This window comes from Sinocyclocheilus anshuiensis, unplaced genomic scaffold (genome assembly GCF_001515605.1).
Source record: "Sinocyclocheilus anshuiensis isolate Anshui unplaced genomic scaffold, SAMN03320099.WGS_v1.1 scaffold587, whole genome shotgun sequence".
In the NCBI taxonomy this organism is placed as follows: Eukaryota; Metazoa; Chordata; class Actinopteri; order Cypriniformes; family Cyprinidae; genus Sinocyclocheilus; species Sinocyclocheilus anshuiensis.
In genome coordinates this window covers 534,144-547,976 of record NW_015552579.1, presented here as the reverse complement: position 1 = coordinate 547,976, position 13,833 = coordinate 534,144, and the positions used below count along the sequence as shown (strand labels likewise).

General features: G+C 36.5%; 1 protein-coding gene across 1 annotated transcript in view; it reads right to left on the bottom strand.

The window, feature by feature from the left end:
- Positions 1-12,098, bottom strand: part of LOC107665237 (DDB1- and CUL4-associated factor 12-like) — a 20,550-nt gene extending 8,452 nt beyond the window's left edge. The window contains exons 1-4 of the mRNA XM_016456040.1: positions 11,653-12,098; positions 2,892-3,182; positions 535-813; positions 287-347 (exon numbers count right to left, since the gene is read on the bottom strand). Of these exons, the coding sequence (XP_016311526.1) occupies positions 287-347; positions 535-813; positions 2,892-3,182; positions 11,653-11,709 (688 nt within the window). The 5' untranslated portion in view covers positions 11,710-12,098. The remainder of the gene's footprint in view (positions 1-286; positions 348-534; positions 814-2,891; positions 3,183-11,652) is intronic.
- Positions 12,099-13,833: the final 1,735 nt, after the last annotated feature.

Below are 13,833 nucleotides of genomic sequence, written 5' to 3'. Positions count from 1 at the left end.
TATATGTATTATATGTATAAAAAAATTATGTAACAAAATTACTTTGAGAAATGGAGGCAGGGATGTGCTAAACTAATGAAAATAATGTCAAATATTCTTAATGTTCCTAAACTGGGCCCCATTTTCGTTATGCAAAACATACTTTCTATTTCTGTTCTCCATTTTCTCTTGGGGTGAAATATAACACTGGACATTGTTGACAGGTTTCTTGAAATGTACACTAGCACTTAATGTGTTAACTTAACATTAAAGTGTTTGCTCAAAACAGGATCTACAAGCTTCTTACCGGAGACTGCCATGGTATCACTGATCCACGCAATGGAGAATATCCAGTCATTGTGTCCATCCTGTTAGAAATACAGAACCAATTTGAGTCTAGAGAAATACTTTATCTGTGCATAACAGAGGTGTTTTCATTATATTAGCCAAAGCTAGCCACTAAGAGCACTTGAGCTCTTTGGAGCCAAAGGCTGAAGCCATTAAACCGTTTGACATTTACACTACTTGCGCAACTAGAGCAAAGGCCGGACTCACATCCCCGACGCAGACAGGGTCAAGTGTGGGAAGTCTGTACACTGCCAAGCTGTTGGGGTTGTCTCCTCCAGTGGCCAACAAAGTACGAGAGGGGTTCAGCTCAATGGCGTGGATGCCACACCCCTGCTGGACATCTAGGCCTCCGACTGATCCTGGATTGTGGAAGGGGAAATGGCCTCCACCTCCACTCAAACCCTGGGAAACCTCTCCCCTGCCCTCTCTGTCTTTCAGCATGGGTATCCTTGTTATCTGTCCCGAGAGGACGTCCACCACAAATAGCTAAGAAAACAAAGAAAAACAGGATTAGTAAAGTCATCTAAAAGAGGATTGCAACTAAGAGATAATAAATATAGATCCATTTCTCATGGCTTCAGAAATCTTGTGAACATATAGAATACGTTCAGACAACTTTTGTGGAACTTATGTCATTTTGGTGCTTGACAGTCGCCATTCTCCTTCTTTATATGGAAATGCATCATTTAGATAACAGAATTTTAATTTTTGTGTGAACTATACCTTTAAAAGGAATATTAAATGCAAGTTAAACTGAGTTGACATTATTATACAGTACCTCTCAATAGCTTATTTAACATGAAATATTCCTGAAGGGTGACATGTGTATTGAAAACTTTTTGTGTACTAGTATGTTAGTATCAGTGCGATACTATTATAGTTTCTATTAATATTTTTATGAATAAAATTTTTCTTATTTTAATACATCAAGTAAATCTAAATGAAAATGAGACTCATTTGTTTTAAAGCTTGTTCCTGCTAAACAGACCTGACATCATAATTTAGTTTTAAAGTCGAAATACAATGTTTAGGTTTTTTAAAATATTTTATTTTATTTCTGTTAATGCTTTATTACATTTCAAGTAACAAAAATGTTTTGTTGTATGTATAATGTATAAAATTATTTATTTATTAGGGTTGTAACGGTACATGTATTTGTACCGAAAATACAGTATGGGCCTTTCAGTTCGGTATGCATGTGCAAAAATATAATCTAAACTTAAAATAAACTTCTCTAGAACCAGTATTCTCATATTCTATTTCCCAATTCAACATCAATGGTAAACTTTAAATGGGGTTAGAATTAAATGGGAGGAAAGACCAGTAATATGTTCAGATCATAAATACAGCATTAATAACATTACATACTAAAGTATCAATCAGAAATCTCACCGTATTGCATTTGGTCCCGCACACCACCTGCCTGTGGTTGAGCCATTGGGAAGCGAACACCTTATTGAGGCGGCCGAGGGTGAACTCTCTCTCTCTGAGGATTCCTGGGATGCGTCCAGCAGCAAATCCACGCAGACTCCGCTGAAAGCTCCACTCATGCTGCTGTTGTGGGCGGAACTCCCTTCCTCTCACAGAACACACCACCGACCACCGGCTCTGCCACCAGTGCTGGGCATGACACGCTGAGCTGGACACGCGGGCACGCTTAATCGCAGACTGACACCAGTCAAACTGTTAGAAGGACAAAAAGGAGCGAGTCAAGCATGTAAAAAATCTAAATGAAACAAATGTACTTTCATAAATCATACATGATTGATCAATTGCATGTCATTTTAAAGAAATGCAAATAATTGCAACAAACTGTAACAGCATTTACTGTCAGTTCCTAATAATTATCTATCTATCTATCTATACTCATGACACTTGTTAAAAACAATTTTATGCAGGCCAATACAATTTAATAATAGGATATATAATAAAGTTTTGTTTCAAATGGATGATGAACAGGCTACTTACTAGTCTATATAATTTACGCAATAGGTGAAATTATGTATGGAAACAGCTCAAGGGCAATTTTTTTTTGCGATACACCAAAACTTATGCGACAATTTGTTTTTTTAGGGATGACGTCATCACGCACAGCATTTTAATCGGTAAAAGGCCAGTTGGATGAAACAAGCTGTAGACAGCAATTATCGCAAATCTTTTTTAATGCATATTCTCTTTATCGATAACAAAACAGCGCAAAAACTTTTGGATGGAAACTTGGCTCATGACAATGAAAAGAAAAAAATATATCATTCAAAATGTAATTCTCTCTACTGTAATACAATAATGAAAACAATCATGTCCACATTTGTTTTTAATTAAAATCGGAAATATCTATCTATCTATCTGGCCTTTCAGTTCGGTATGCATGTGCAAAAATATAATCTAAACTTAAAATAAACTTCTCTAGAACCAGTATTCTCATATTCTATTTCCCAATTCAACATCAATGGTAAACTTTAAATGGGGTTAGAATTAAATGGGAGGAAAGACCAGTAATATGTTCAGATCATAAATACAGCATTAATAACATTACATACTAAAGTATCAATCAGAAATCTCACCGTATTGCATTTGGTCCCGCACACCACCTGCCTGTGGTTGAGCCATTGGGAAGCGAACACCTTATTGAGGCGGCCGAGGGTGAACTCTCTCTCTCTGAGGATTCCTGGGATGCGTCCAGCAGCAAATCCACGCAGACTCCGCTGAAAGCTCCACTCATGCTGCTGTTGTGGGCGGAACTCCCTTCCTCTCACAGAACACACCACCGACCACCGGCTCTGCCACCAGTGCTGGGCATGACACGCTGAGCTGGACACGCGGGCACGCTTAATCGCAGACTGACACCAGTCAAACTGTTAGAAGGACAAAAAGGAGCGAGTCAAGCATGTAAAAAATCTAAATGAAACAAATGTACTTTCATAAATCATACATGATTGATCAATTGCATGTCATTTTAAAGAAATGCAAATAATTGCAACAAACTGTAACAGCATTTACTGTCAGTTCCTAATAATTATCTATCTATCTATCTATCTATCTATCATTTTCGGCCATATCAGCATCAAAGGCTATATTCATGGAAAACTCAACAATAATAAAACTTAAAATAGTCTTAATACCTATACTTCAATGAATTGCATACAACAATTTAACAATATTAGCTTTACAAACAATTAAATTATATACAATCTTTCAAATTGATATTTGATAAAAAAAAAAAAAGTGTAATAATTTTTCAGAAGAAATTTTTCAAATGTCCATTAATGTACTTTAAGTAAAAATGTTTATACTTTGTCTAAATAACTAAAAAATAAAACACTAAAAACTAAAAATCAATCATTTTAAATGCTACAAATAAATTACAGCATCACATTATAATGTACGGCATGAAAATGGATATTAATTTGGAAAATTATTATTAAATAATTAAGTGTTTAAAATAATATATTTAAGTGAACATTACATTAATAGTTTTCATAAAAACTTGAAAAAGAGTATGTTCACTTAAACCCTAATTTTACGTCACAAAAATGTTCTTTGTTAGTGAATAAATTACATTTTCAAACAGAAACTAAGTTGTGGCGATAGACGATAGCATAGTGTATCGCGATATTCAGAGATATAGCCTGTGGCTGATGCCTTTGACGATATCCAGACGATTAGGCCTATCATTATTATTATTATCAGGCTAGTATTATTATCTAATTAATATTAGGGCTTATTCGTTCCATCATATTTCTTTTTATTAGTGGTCGATCGATATGGAATTTTTAATGGCCAATGCCGATATTGAGAAATCAATCTGGCTGATTGGCTGATATAAATACATGTAATTACAGTAAATGAGAGACATGCAGAAAATTGGTGAAACTAAATGAACATTTATTATGCATAAATATTAATTAAAACCTAAATTAAAAAATGTAAACAATTGAGGTAACAATTAGTGCAGCCTTTCCTTTTGTTTTGCTGAAACATAAATATTTATGAAACCTAAAAAACTAAAATGTAAACAACAGAGGTAACACATAAATGAACAAGGTTTAGTGCAGCCTTTCTAACATTCATAATTAATTAACAAATTAATATTCATAAATTAATGTCAAAAATAGTATATGTAATTCCATGTATTTTATGTACAATACATATATAGTTTACCGAGCAACAGGTTGTTTTAATTATAGTATGGGATAGTTGGTTAATAATAAAGATATATGTCTCTGATCTGTTTTGTTTTGCTTGTCTGTTTCATTGTAAAAATAATACAAGCCTGAAGGCGTATAATTACATGTTTGGTTATCAGCATATAGCAGCATTAATTAAGACCGGACATATGAAAAGGTATATCACACGTGATATTACACCAATCATGGGCAATCAAATACAGCAGATATTCCTGAATAAACATATAAAGGAATTCAAACTTATTATTATTACTTAAAGGGGTAGTTCACCCAAAAATGAAAATTTGATGTTTATCTGCTTACCCCTAGGGCATCCCAGATGTAGGTGACTTTGTTTCTTCAGTAGAACACAAACAAAGATTTTTAACTCAAACCGTTGCAGTCTGTCAGTCATATAATGGAGGTGAATGGGAATAACGGCTTTGAGAGTCAAAAAAACATACACAAACAAAACCAAATTAAACCCTGCGGCTCGTGACGATACATTGATGTGTAAAGACACGAAACGATCGGTCTGTGCAAGAAACGGAACAGTATTTATATTGCTTTTTACCTCTGATTCACCGCAATGTCCAAATGTCCTGAGCGCGTTCTCAACAGCCGGCGCATGACGCCTCTTCTTCTTCTTCTTCTTGCTTTACGGCAGATCGCAGACCGATCGTTTCATGTCTTTACACATCAATGTATCGTCACGAGCCACAGGATTTAATTTGGTTTTGTTTGTGTATGTATTTTTGACTCTCAAAGCCGTGATGTTGGGATAGTTTTGAGTAGCAATTGGGCGGGTTTTGTTATGAAAACCTGGCAACCCTTTCCCTCAAGCAGGTAAAGTTATTATTGCTAACATAGCAGACTCGTCGGAAAATACATTGGCATCATCTGTATTAAAGAGAAAATAATCACTTCAGCCAATGTTTAAGTGAATAAAATAGCCTTGACAGCCTTACTTACTGGAGATCCACAACTATTGACTTTGTTCTCCCTCATCGGACTTGTGAGTGTGTAGGTGATGTAAAAGAGGAAAGCAGACATTTGGACCAAAGCACTGTGAGGTAAGGGAGGGGGAGACTCAAAATATTTATAAACTTAAATCGCATTTTCGCCCAGTTTGCGTTTGTTATTTTAATACTTTCACTATTATTTAAAGTATAAAACATTGTTATTTACAATACACAGCATGGTTTTTAATCATATTTTTAGGGGGGACAACCCTCAGATAGGGGAGGTCCTGTCCCCCCGACCCCCCCGGGATTTCCGCCTATGGATATAATACATGTAATTACAGTAAATGAGAGACATGCAGAAAATTGGTGAAACTAAATGAACATTTATTATGCATAAATATTAATTAAAACCTAAATTAAAAAATGTAAACAATTGAGGTAACAATTAGTGCAGCCTTTCCTTTTGTTTTGCTGAAACATAAATATTTATGAAACCTAAAAAACTAAAATGTAAACAACAGAGGTAACACATAAATGTAGTGCAGCCAGTGCAGCCTTTCTAACATTCATAATTAATTAACAAATTAATATTCATAAATTAATGTCATATGTAATTCATGTAATTCCATGTATTTTATGTACAATACATATATAGTTTACTGAACAACAGGTTTTTTTAATTTTAGTATGGCATAGTTAATAATTATGGTTAATAATTCAAATTCAAATGTATTATTATTACTTAACAGAGTTCTCGTGTCGACCCAGCTTACGATCTGTCAGGTGCTTTCTTCACATCTGAGTGGCTTGTCTTAAAGAGGAAGCATAAATGCACAATATGGTGTCATAGTCCATTTTGTACATTTTGGAAAAACATCGGCCACACAGAAAGAATTATCGGCCGATGCCAATATTTAAAAAAATTCCAAATAACAGCCGATATATCGGGCGTGGCAATATTGGTCGACCACTAGTCCAAATACCATGTAAAAGTGGATTTTGCATTATAAAGGCTATTGTTTGCTTAGGTGTATTTTTATGACCAAATTAAACCCTGCGGCTCGTGACGATACATTGATGTGTAAAGACACGAAACGATCGGTCTGTGCAAGAAACGGAACAGTATTTATATTGCTTTTTACCTCTGATTCACCGCAATGTCCAAATGTCCTGAGCGCGTTCTCAACAGCCGGCGCATGACGCCTCTTCTTCTTCTTCTTCTTGCTTTACGGCAGATCGCAGACCGATCGTTTCATGTCTTTACACATCAATGTATCGTCACGAGCCACAGGATTTAATTTGGTTTTGTTTGTGTATGTATTTTTGACTCTCAAAGCCGTGATTCCCATTCACCTCCATTATATGACTGACGGACTGCAACGGTTTAAGTTAAAAATCTTCGTTTGTGTTCTACTGAAGAAACAAAGTCACCTACACCTTGGATGCCCTGGGGGTAAGCAGATAAACATCAAATTTTCATTTTTGGGTGAACTATCCCTTTAATAGAGTTCTCGTGTTGACCCAGCTTTCATTCTGGAGTGCACCGGCTTTTGGGTCCACCGGAAAACAGCGTCTTGTTTAGAAGTACCCAAGAACAACGCTCATATCTGAGGAAGAGCCGGGATTTTTGATTTTTTTGTGAGGTAAACACGGCTTCATTTTTTTGTTTAAATTCGTTTATATCACATCTGTGTCTCCCACCGGAGCTGCCGCTGGACTGTGGATCTGATGTCTCACGGTACGTTTGAATAAGACTTTGCTGCATGGCGGAGTGTTATTGTATGTAACACAACGTAGCATCACGTTAGAAAGTGAATGACGATTGGTCTGTCAGGTGCTGGCTTCACATCTGAGTGGCTTGTCTTAAAGAGGAAGCATAAATGCAATGATATGGTGTCATAATCCGTTTTGGAAAAACATCGGCCACACGAAAAGATTTATCGGCCGATGCCGATATTTAAAAAATTCCAAACATCGGCCGATATATAGGTCGACCACTACTTTTTATGCGCTTTTACAGTGTTGCGCATTATAATCGATCACACATGATTCCGTTGAGTTTATGAATGCAATCCCTGAAGTTGGTTCACTCTGAAACTAAGTAAATAATGAAGTAAATTAGCATGATAATATAGTGTATCGGCAATCTTATAGGCTGACGATAGGAAGATATGACTATGAAGCATATCACCCAACACTAACAGAACCCCTAAATTATGAGAACAATCTCAGAGGACATCTGGTTTTATGTGGCTTCCTTGCAATCCAGCACTGTGTAGGCACTTTTGCAGCTTTTAAATACAGCTTGCATTTAAAGAAAAACACCTGGTGGCATTGCAAATTCATTACCTCACTCTGCTAACAGCCCTCTCTATACAATCAAACAATAAATTACCCCAAAACTGCCAAACAACAAAAGTTAGGGCATTCATCTGATGCTAACACCAGCTGGCAGACAAAGCGAACCTGTGCTCCCCAGCGAGCATCGACAAATCAAATATATCCATGACAGGGTCGAGTAAAACCAATGTATATCAGTTCCCGTGGGTCCAACAATCTGTGTGTGCGAGACTGAGACTCATTCATTTTAATGCTTATTCTTGCTAAACAACACTGACATCATCATGCTTATAATCAAGACATCATCACCCACATAAACAACTCTTGCTGGAATTACATCATCTGTCCAGAGCGAGATGAGTAATACACTCCTTCATGTGCCAATCTAGTCATAAACACTGATGTATCTCTACTAGGGATGTGCGCGACGACTAATTTGACTGTCGTTTAAACGAAAGTTTTGTATCCGACTAGTCGACTAGTCTAAAAGCAAGAAACCCCCAAAAGATGGTAAGAAAAAAAAAACTCTGTGCGTGCGTGTAGCATATATAATAGCCTATATTTGAAATACTTAATCTATGAATCACACTGTCAAATCCCTCAATGAATTCCGCTTGCCGCACACTTGCCTCGCGTTATCATCATTTCATTTTAGGCGGTCATTAAAAAGAAAAAAAAGAAGAACATACACTCAGCGTCTGTCAAATTATTTATTCAAATCAGCTGGGGAAATGCAGAACAATGGAAAATCAATCAATAGCCTGACAGAATTCTTCATCTTCATATAACGTTAGCCAACATATTAAAACACAAGTCAAAAACAGTAGGAAGGTTTATCAATAAATAGCATTAAAACGTTTCTAAAAAAATTTTTACTTACTCAGACCATGCGTTATTTGTTCAGTGAAATTATCAACGTGGTCTGGTGAAAGACGGGACCTGAGGCGATTAACAATAAAAATCCTGCACTTGAAAAAACGCGCTCGGCAGGAACGGAAGTCGGCACGCAGAGATAACGAAAACCAAGCCGATAGAGTTTCAGAAAGCGCCTGGACATCCCGCACCACCACCGAAGTGGGTCTTCGTTAGAGGAATAGACGGTGCGGACAGGATCACGGCGGCTTGCAATGTTAAAATGATGGTAATTTGAATGATAAAATCATGTTTTTGTTTTTCTGTCGTGTAATCGACTATTGTTTTCAGTGTCGACTAGCAGGAGCTGTACCGTTTAGTCGACTAGTCCCGCACATCCCTAATCTCTACTCCAGTAAAGCTCTTCCTATCCCCCTTCAGGCCAGTAGACATCTGACTGACCCAGATCCTAACGCCCAAGTAGGTCACAACAGGATCTTCGTCAATACACGACCACCTTCCCACACAAAGAAAAAAAAAATGTTCAAGAGCGTCTAAGTTGTGGGAAGGATCAGCAATAACAATCAAACTATACAAAAATAAACTACAAAAATAGATTTTTGACAACCTACAGTCCCACCTCAAGCTCATGCCATTGGCCGATGCCATGTTGTGCTGGTTGGGATGCTCAAACATACATTTTGCGGGAATAAATCTGCAAATGGTGGTCTCTGCATATTAAACTGTGATATCAGAAAGCATTAAAGAATGAAACATTTTCTTTTAATAGGCTTCATAAATGCACTACATGATGTTTATGAAGATTGAAGATTGCAATACAGCATTTGAGAATAACAAACACTTATCAATTTTTTTAAAACTATAATAAAATGTTTATGATAATGTAATTGTAATTGATTTACTAATTGATACTAATTTATAATTTCATTACTAAATAATTTAATAATTGTTTATATTTTATAATAATTGTTTATATTTTATAATAATTCAATAATTTAATAAGTCAATGTAGTGTTACCCGAGAAATTTAAATGAACAGTAAGATAAACCAAGACATACACAACCATTCACATCGTAAGGCCTAGTTATTACAATCATCGATTGTTGAGGCCTATGATATCAGTGCATTGTTTTTATTGATTTGCTTTAAATGAACAGTAAGATAAACCAAGACATACACAACCATTCACATCGTAAGGCCTAGTTATTACAAACATCGATTGTTGAGGCCTATGATATCAGTGCATTGTTTTTATTGATTTGTTCTTTTTGTCACATAGGGCTACGTCCAGGGCTGACCCGTGATATCCAAAATAAACCTTAAAAAACACCTAATAAGGACAGCAAGTGGTCTCACAAGCAGTGTGTTGCACTGAAGACCACCTTCCCCCATATGAGAACTCTATCCTGTTCTATGTATCATATTTAACACATCTACTCCACCTACAAGGCCATAATAAGATATCGCTCATTTATTCATGAGTACTGGGACAAAGAAATATCCTGCTTCTTTTTTCCCCATGATATGTGCAATTTTTACTGGCCAGTCACTCAATATTGGGTCAATACCAACAGACGCAGTAATGTGTCAGATATTCATCATAAATATTGACATAAATACCATTTACTTCAATAACTTAATTAAGACTACGTGGTGGTTTCAAACACCATTTACTGAATTGTCACCATATTGGGAAAAAAAAAATCAGTGTTGACGAAATAACTGTATTTTGCTTATCACACGTGTATACTCATTTTGTGTTTTCCTAGTGGTAATAATAGAACCTAAATAAAAATACAAGCAAAATGATTTGAAATGATGAATGATGACAATAACAGAAATTGCGAGATGGTCCTCATTGCAGAACACAAGATCCAGGGGGCGTGGTTGGATCCAGATCCAACTCCTCCCACCTTACATATACAGGTGCATCTCAATAAATTAGAATGTCATGGAAAAGTTTATTTATTTCAGTAATTCAACTCAAATTATGTAACTCGTGTATTAAATAAATTCAATGCACACAGACTGAAGTCGTTTAAGTCTTTGGTTCTTTTAATTGTGATGATTTTGGCTCACATTTAACAAAAACCCACCAATTCACTATCACCTGTGCCTAAACCCACCCATCTCCACCCCCTAGATGTGGATCCAACCACGCCCCCTGGATCTTGTGTTCTGCAGTGAGGGGCTACTGGAAATTGCACCTGTATGAATTCATAGCAGGTGAAATGTAGAAAGAGGACCTTCAGGATGAAGACTGTTCTTGATATTGCCTGATGATTTTACAAATGTTTTCATAAATATCTGACAGTTTTGACAAAAACACAGCTGTGAGAGGTAGCTAACATGAACCTCTTCCTTGTGTTAGGACACAGAAATGTTTGTTTAAAGGCTACATATTTATATGTCTGTATTCTTTCGTTTAAAATACATTTAACGTATATAAAATATAGAAGTTTGAGGAAAGGTGGTTTTTACGTTGACAATGTAATATCATTACAGTGATCATATATGGATGTTGTTCAGAACGAATGCATGACATGTTTAATATTTCTTATCTTAACAATGAAAAATAATGGAGAACTGTTGCAGATCTCAGTCGTGCAGGACGACTAACCAGCTTATACTGTCTGGCTCCTGCTGGAGAAACATTATCCTGTAATCTAGTGCAGGATTAAGACATAGCCAAGACGCATAACCTTAATGTTCAAGACAACTGATAAATGATTGCTCATTAATAAACCAGCTTACCAACGCCAGATCAATGTCAACAACTAAGTTAACAAACTCACAGTTAGCCTTTAGCCAGCAGACTGGTGCTAACATTAGACTGCAATCTTTTCTTGTTTGTAAACTGTCACATTTCGAGCTTGTGTTTCTATTTCCTATGCTTTATGGGTGTTATTTCATATAAAACGAGGGGTTAGCATATGGCTCCATGGTGTTTTTGTTAGGTATAAGAGAGGAATGTTTTTACCTGTTGTTCCTTGGGCTCCTCTGCTTTCCTTTTCCTGCTAACTGTTTTTCTCGCCATAGTCCGACACGCACAGGTCCCTCACCCACATGGAGGGCAGCAGCAACGCTGGGAAGTGGATCATATAATGGCGATGGGGTTGTTTCGGCGGCCTCTGGGCTGGTGATGCGGCGCGACTAATCGAATCCAACCGAGTCGAGTCGGACGAGGCTGAATCGAAGAACCGTCCGATTCCGTTGCAGTGGCCGATCACCGATCCGTTTGATTTGGGTCGTTTTTAGGGCAAGCTTGTTTGCTTTCAGTCTGTGTGGAGGAGCTACAAGGGTACTGCTGCCCCTCCCCTGCACCGAGCTCACTTTTCACCTGTCTTCTTTCTCTCTCTGTCCGTCGCTCTCTTGACAAAACGCGTCATCCGACAACGTACAGCGCCGCGCGCAGCCGCACTCCAGTCAAACAACAACAAAAACAAGGTCAAACGTACGCGTTCGCGTTGGCTGCGTGCCTACGTGCGCGCGCACGACTTTCTCACGTTCTATGGCTCGAGTTTCATTTTCTGCTTGTAAATAAGATATTAATTCTTACAATTAAAAAATGTATTTCCTTTATAATGCACAATTCCCTCCGAATATAAGTATACTTGGCTGGATAAGAAAGAATGCTTTCTTAAATATTCATTTAAATAAACATTAAACAGCGTATAAAACTCAAATTCAACATATTTAATTTGAAAAACAAAGAAATGGCCACATTACGTAAATGACAATGACCTCTACATTAGTGGTAGTTCTGTTAATGTTTATTTAATCTTAGTAGAAAAGTTGTTTATTAGATTAAGTTATTAACTAAAGTCTATTAGGCTATAATGTATTGTCATATTTCCATATATTATATAAATAATGAAGATCATTGTGCTTGACCTGTATAACTTTTACTTGTTATAAGAATGTTTATATAAATATTAGAACTCTAAAAACAAGTTTCAGTTTCCAGGCTCAAAAGGCATCAAGCGGTAGGAATTATATATTGTAGGAATTATATGAACTACGCATATATTTTTAATTTCTTACATTGTAAAAAAAACAAAAAAAAAACATACATTCTTGTATGCATGTTTTGAAGAATGTTTTTTGAATTTGAAGGAAAAACAGCCAAATGTGTCCAGCACCTCATGAAGTTGGCTGAAAGTCCAGAGTGTGATAAACTACATACAATTTTTTTAATAATTTAATACAATTTTAGAAATGTAGATTTTTTGAATCTGGTATTCCGACCTCTCAAAGATTATTGGGTTGTAAATATTTGAACAAGTGAAAAAAATTCACTAAATTATAAGAATGTTGCCCCAGTTTCAACAGTGCCATCTGCTGATGCACAAAGGTTTATTTTGACTGGCACACAATAAGCCATTTAACAACCTTCATTCGACATGTGGAGTGTGCATTTCCTTTAACCTGTGCTCTTTATTGCTGCTGGCCTTCTGTTTCACTGGAAGTTTCACCATGGTGGTGACCAGCAAGAGTCATTTACAGTTCAGGTGGATCTTTTTTACTGTTCCTGGACAAAATCTGTGCATCATAACCACCAGTGACAGCCACACTCTGAATAGAAGAATAAGTTTAATCATATTGAAGTCTAAAATGATTTTCAAGACGACTAAACTTTTTAAATCACATTTAAGAGCAATGGATCTCTGTATCGTTAAGCCCCCTGATCTGCTCTACCTGTTCATCAGGTTCACTAGCTGTGCATCAGGACATTTCCCCATTTACACTTAGAACAATAGATCTGCATTTGAGCGCTGACACGCTCCAGGCCAGAATGCTCTTTGTGATACAGCCAGCAGTGTGTATGCTGTATTATTTTCAGCCTTTTCTAGTCTGTTCAGCCTAGACTGAGGAAAGCTGTTACAAAAAGTAGAAGAGGAAGAACCCTGTACACCATGTCACTTCTTTTGAATAATCGTTTACTGAATGGGTAAGCCTCTTGAAATCAGTCAAGAACATATGCAGGTCATATTTCATCTTAGAACCAGAAGAAGAAATAATAGAGTTTGCACCCAAACAATTTTAGGACCATTCATTTCATTAATTGTTGGTTTTTCACTGTGACATTTTCATGGCAAGTAAGCATCTCTCTCACTCCATGTCACAGTGATATATATATATATATATATATATATATATA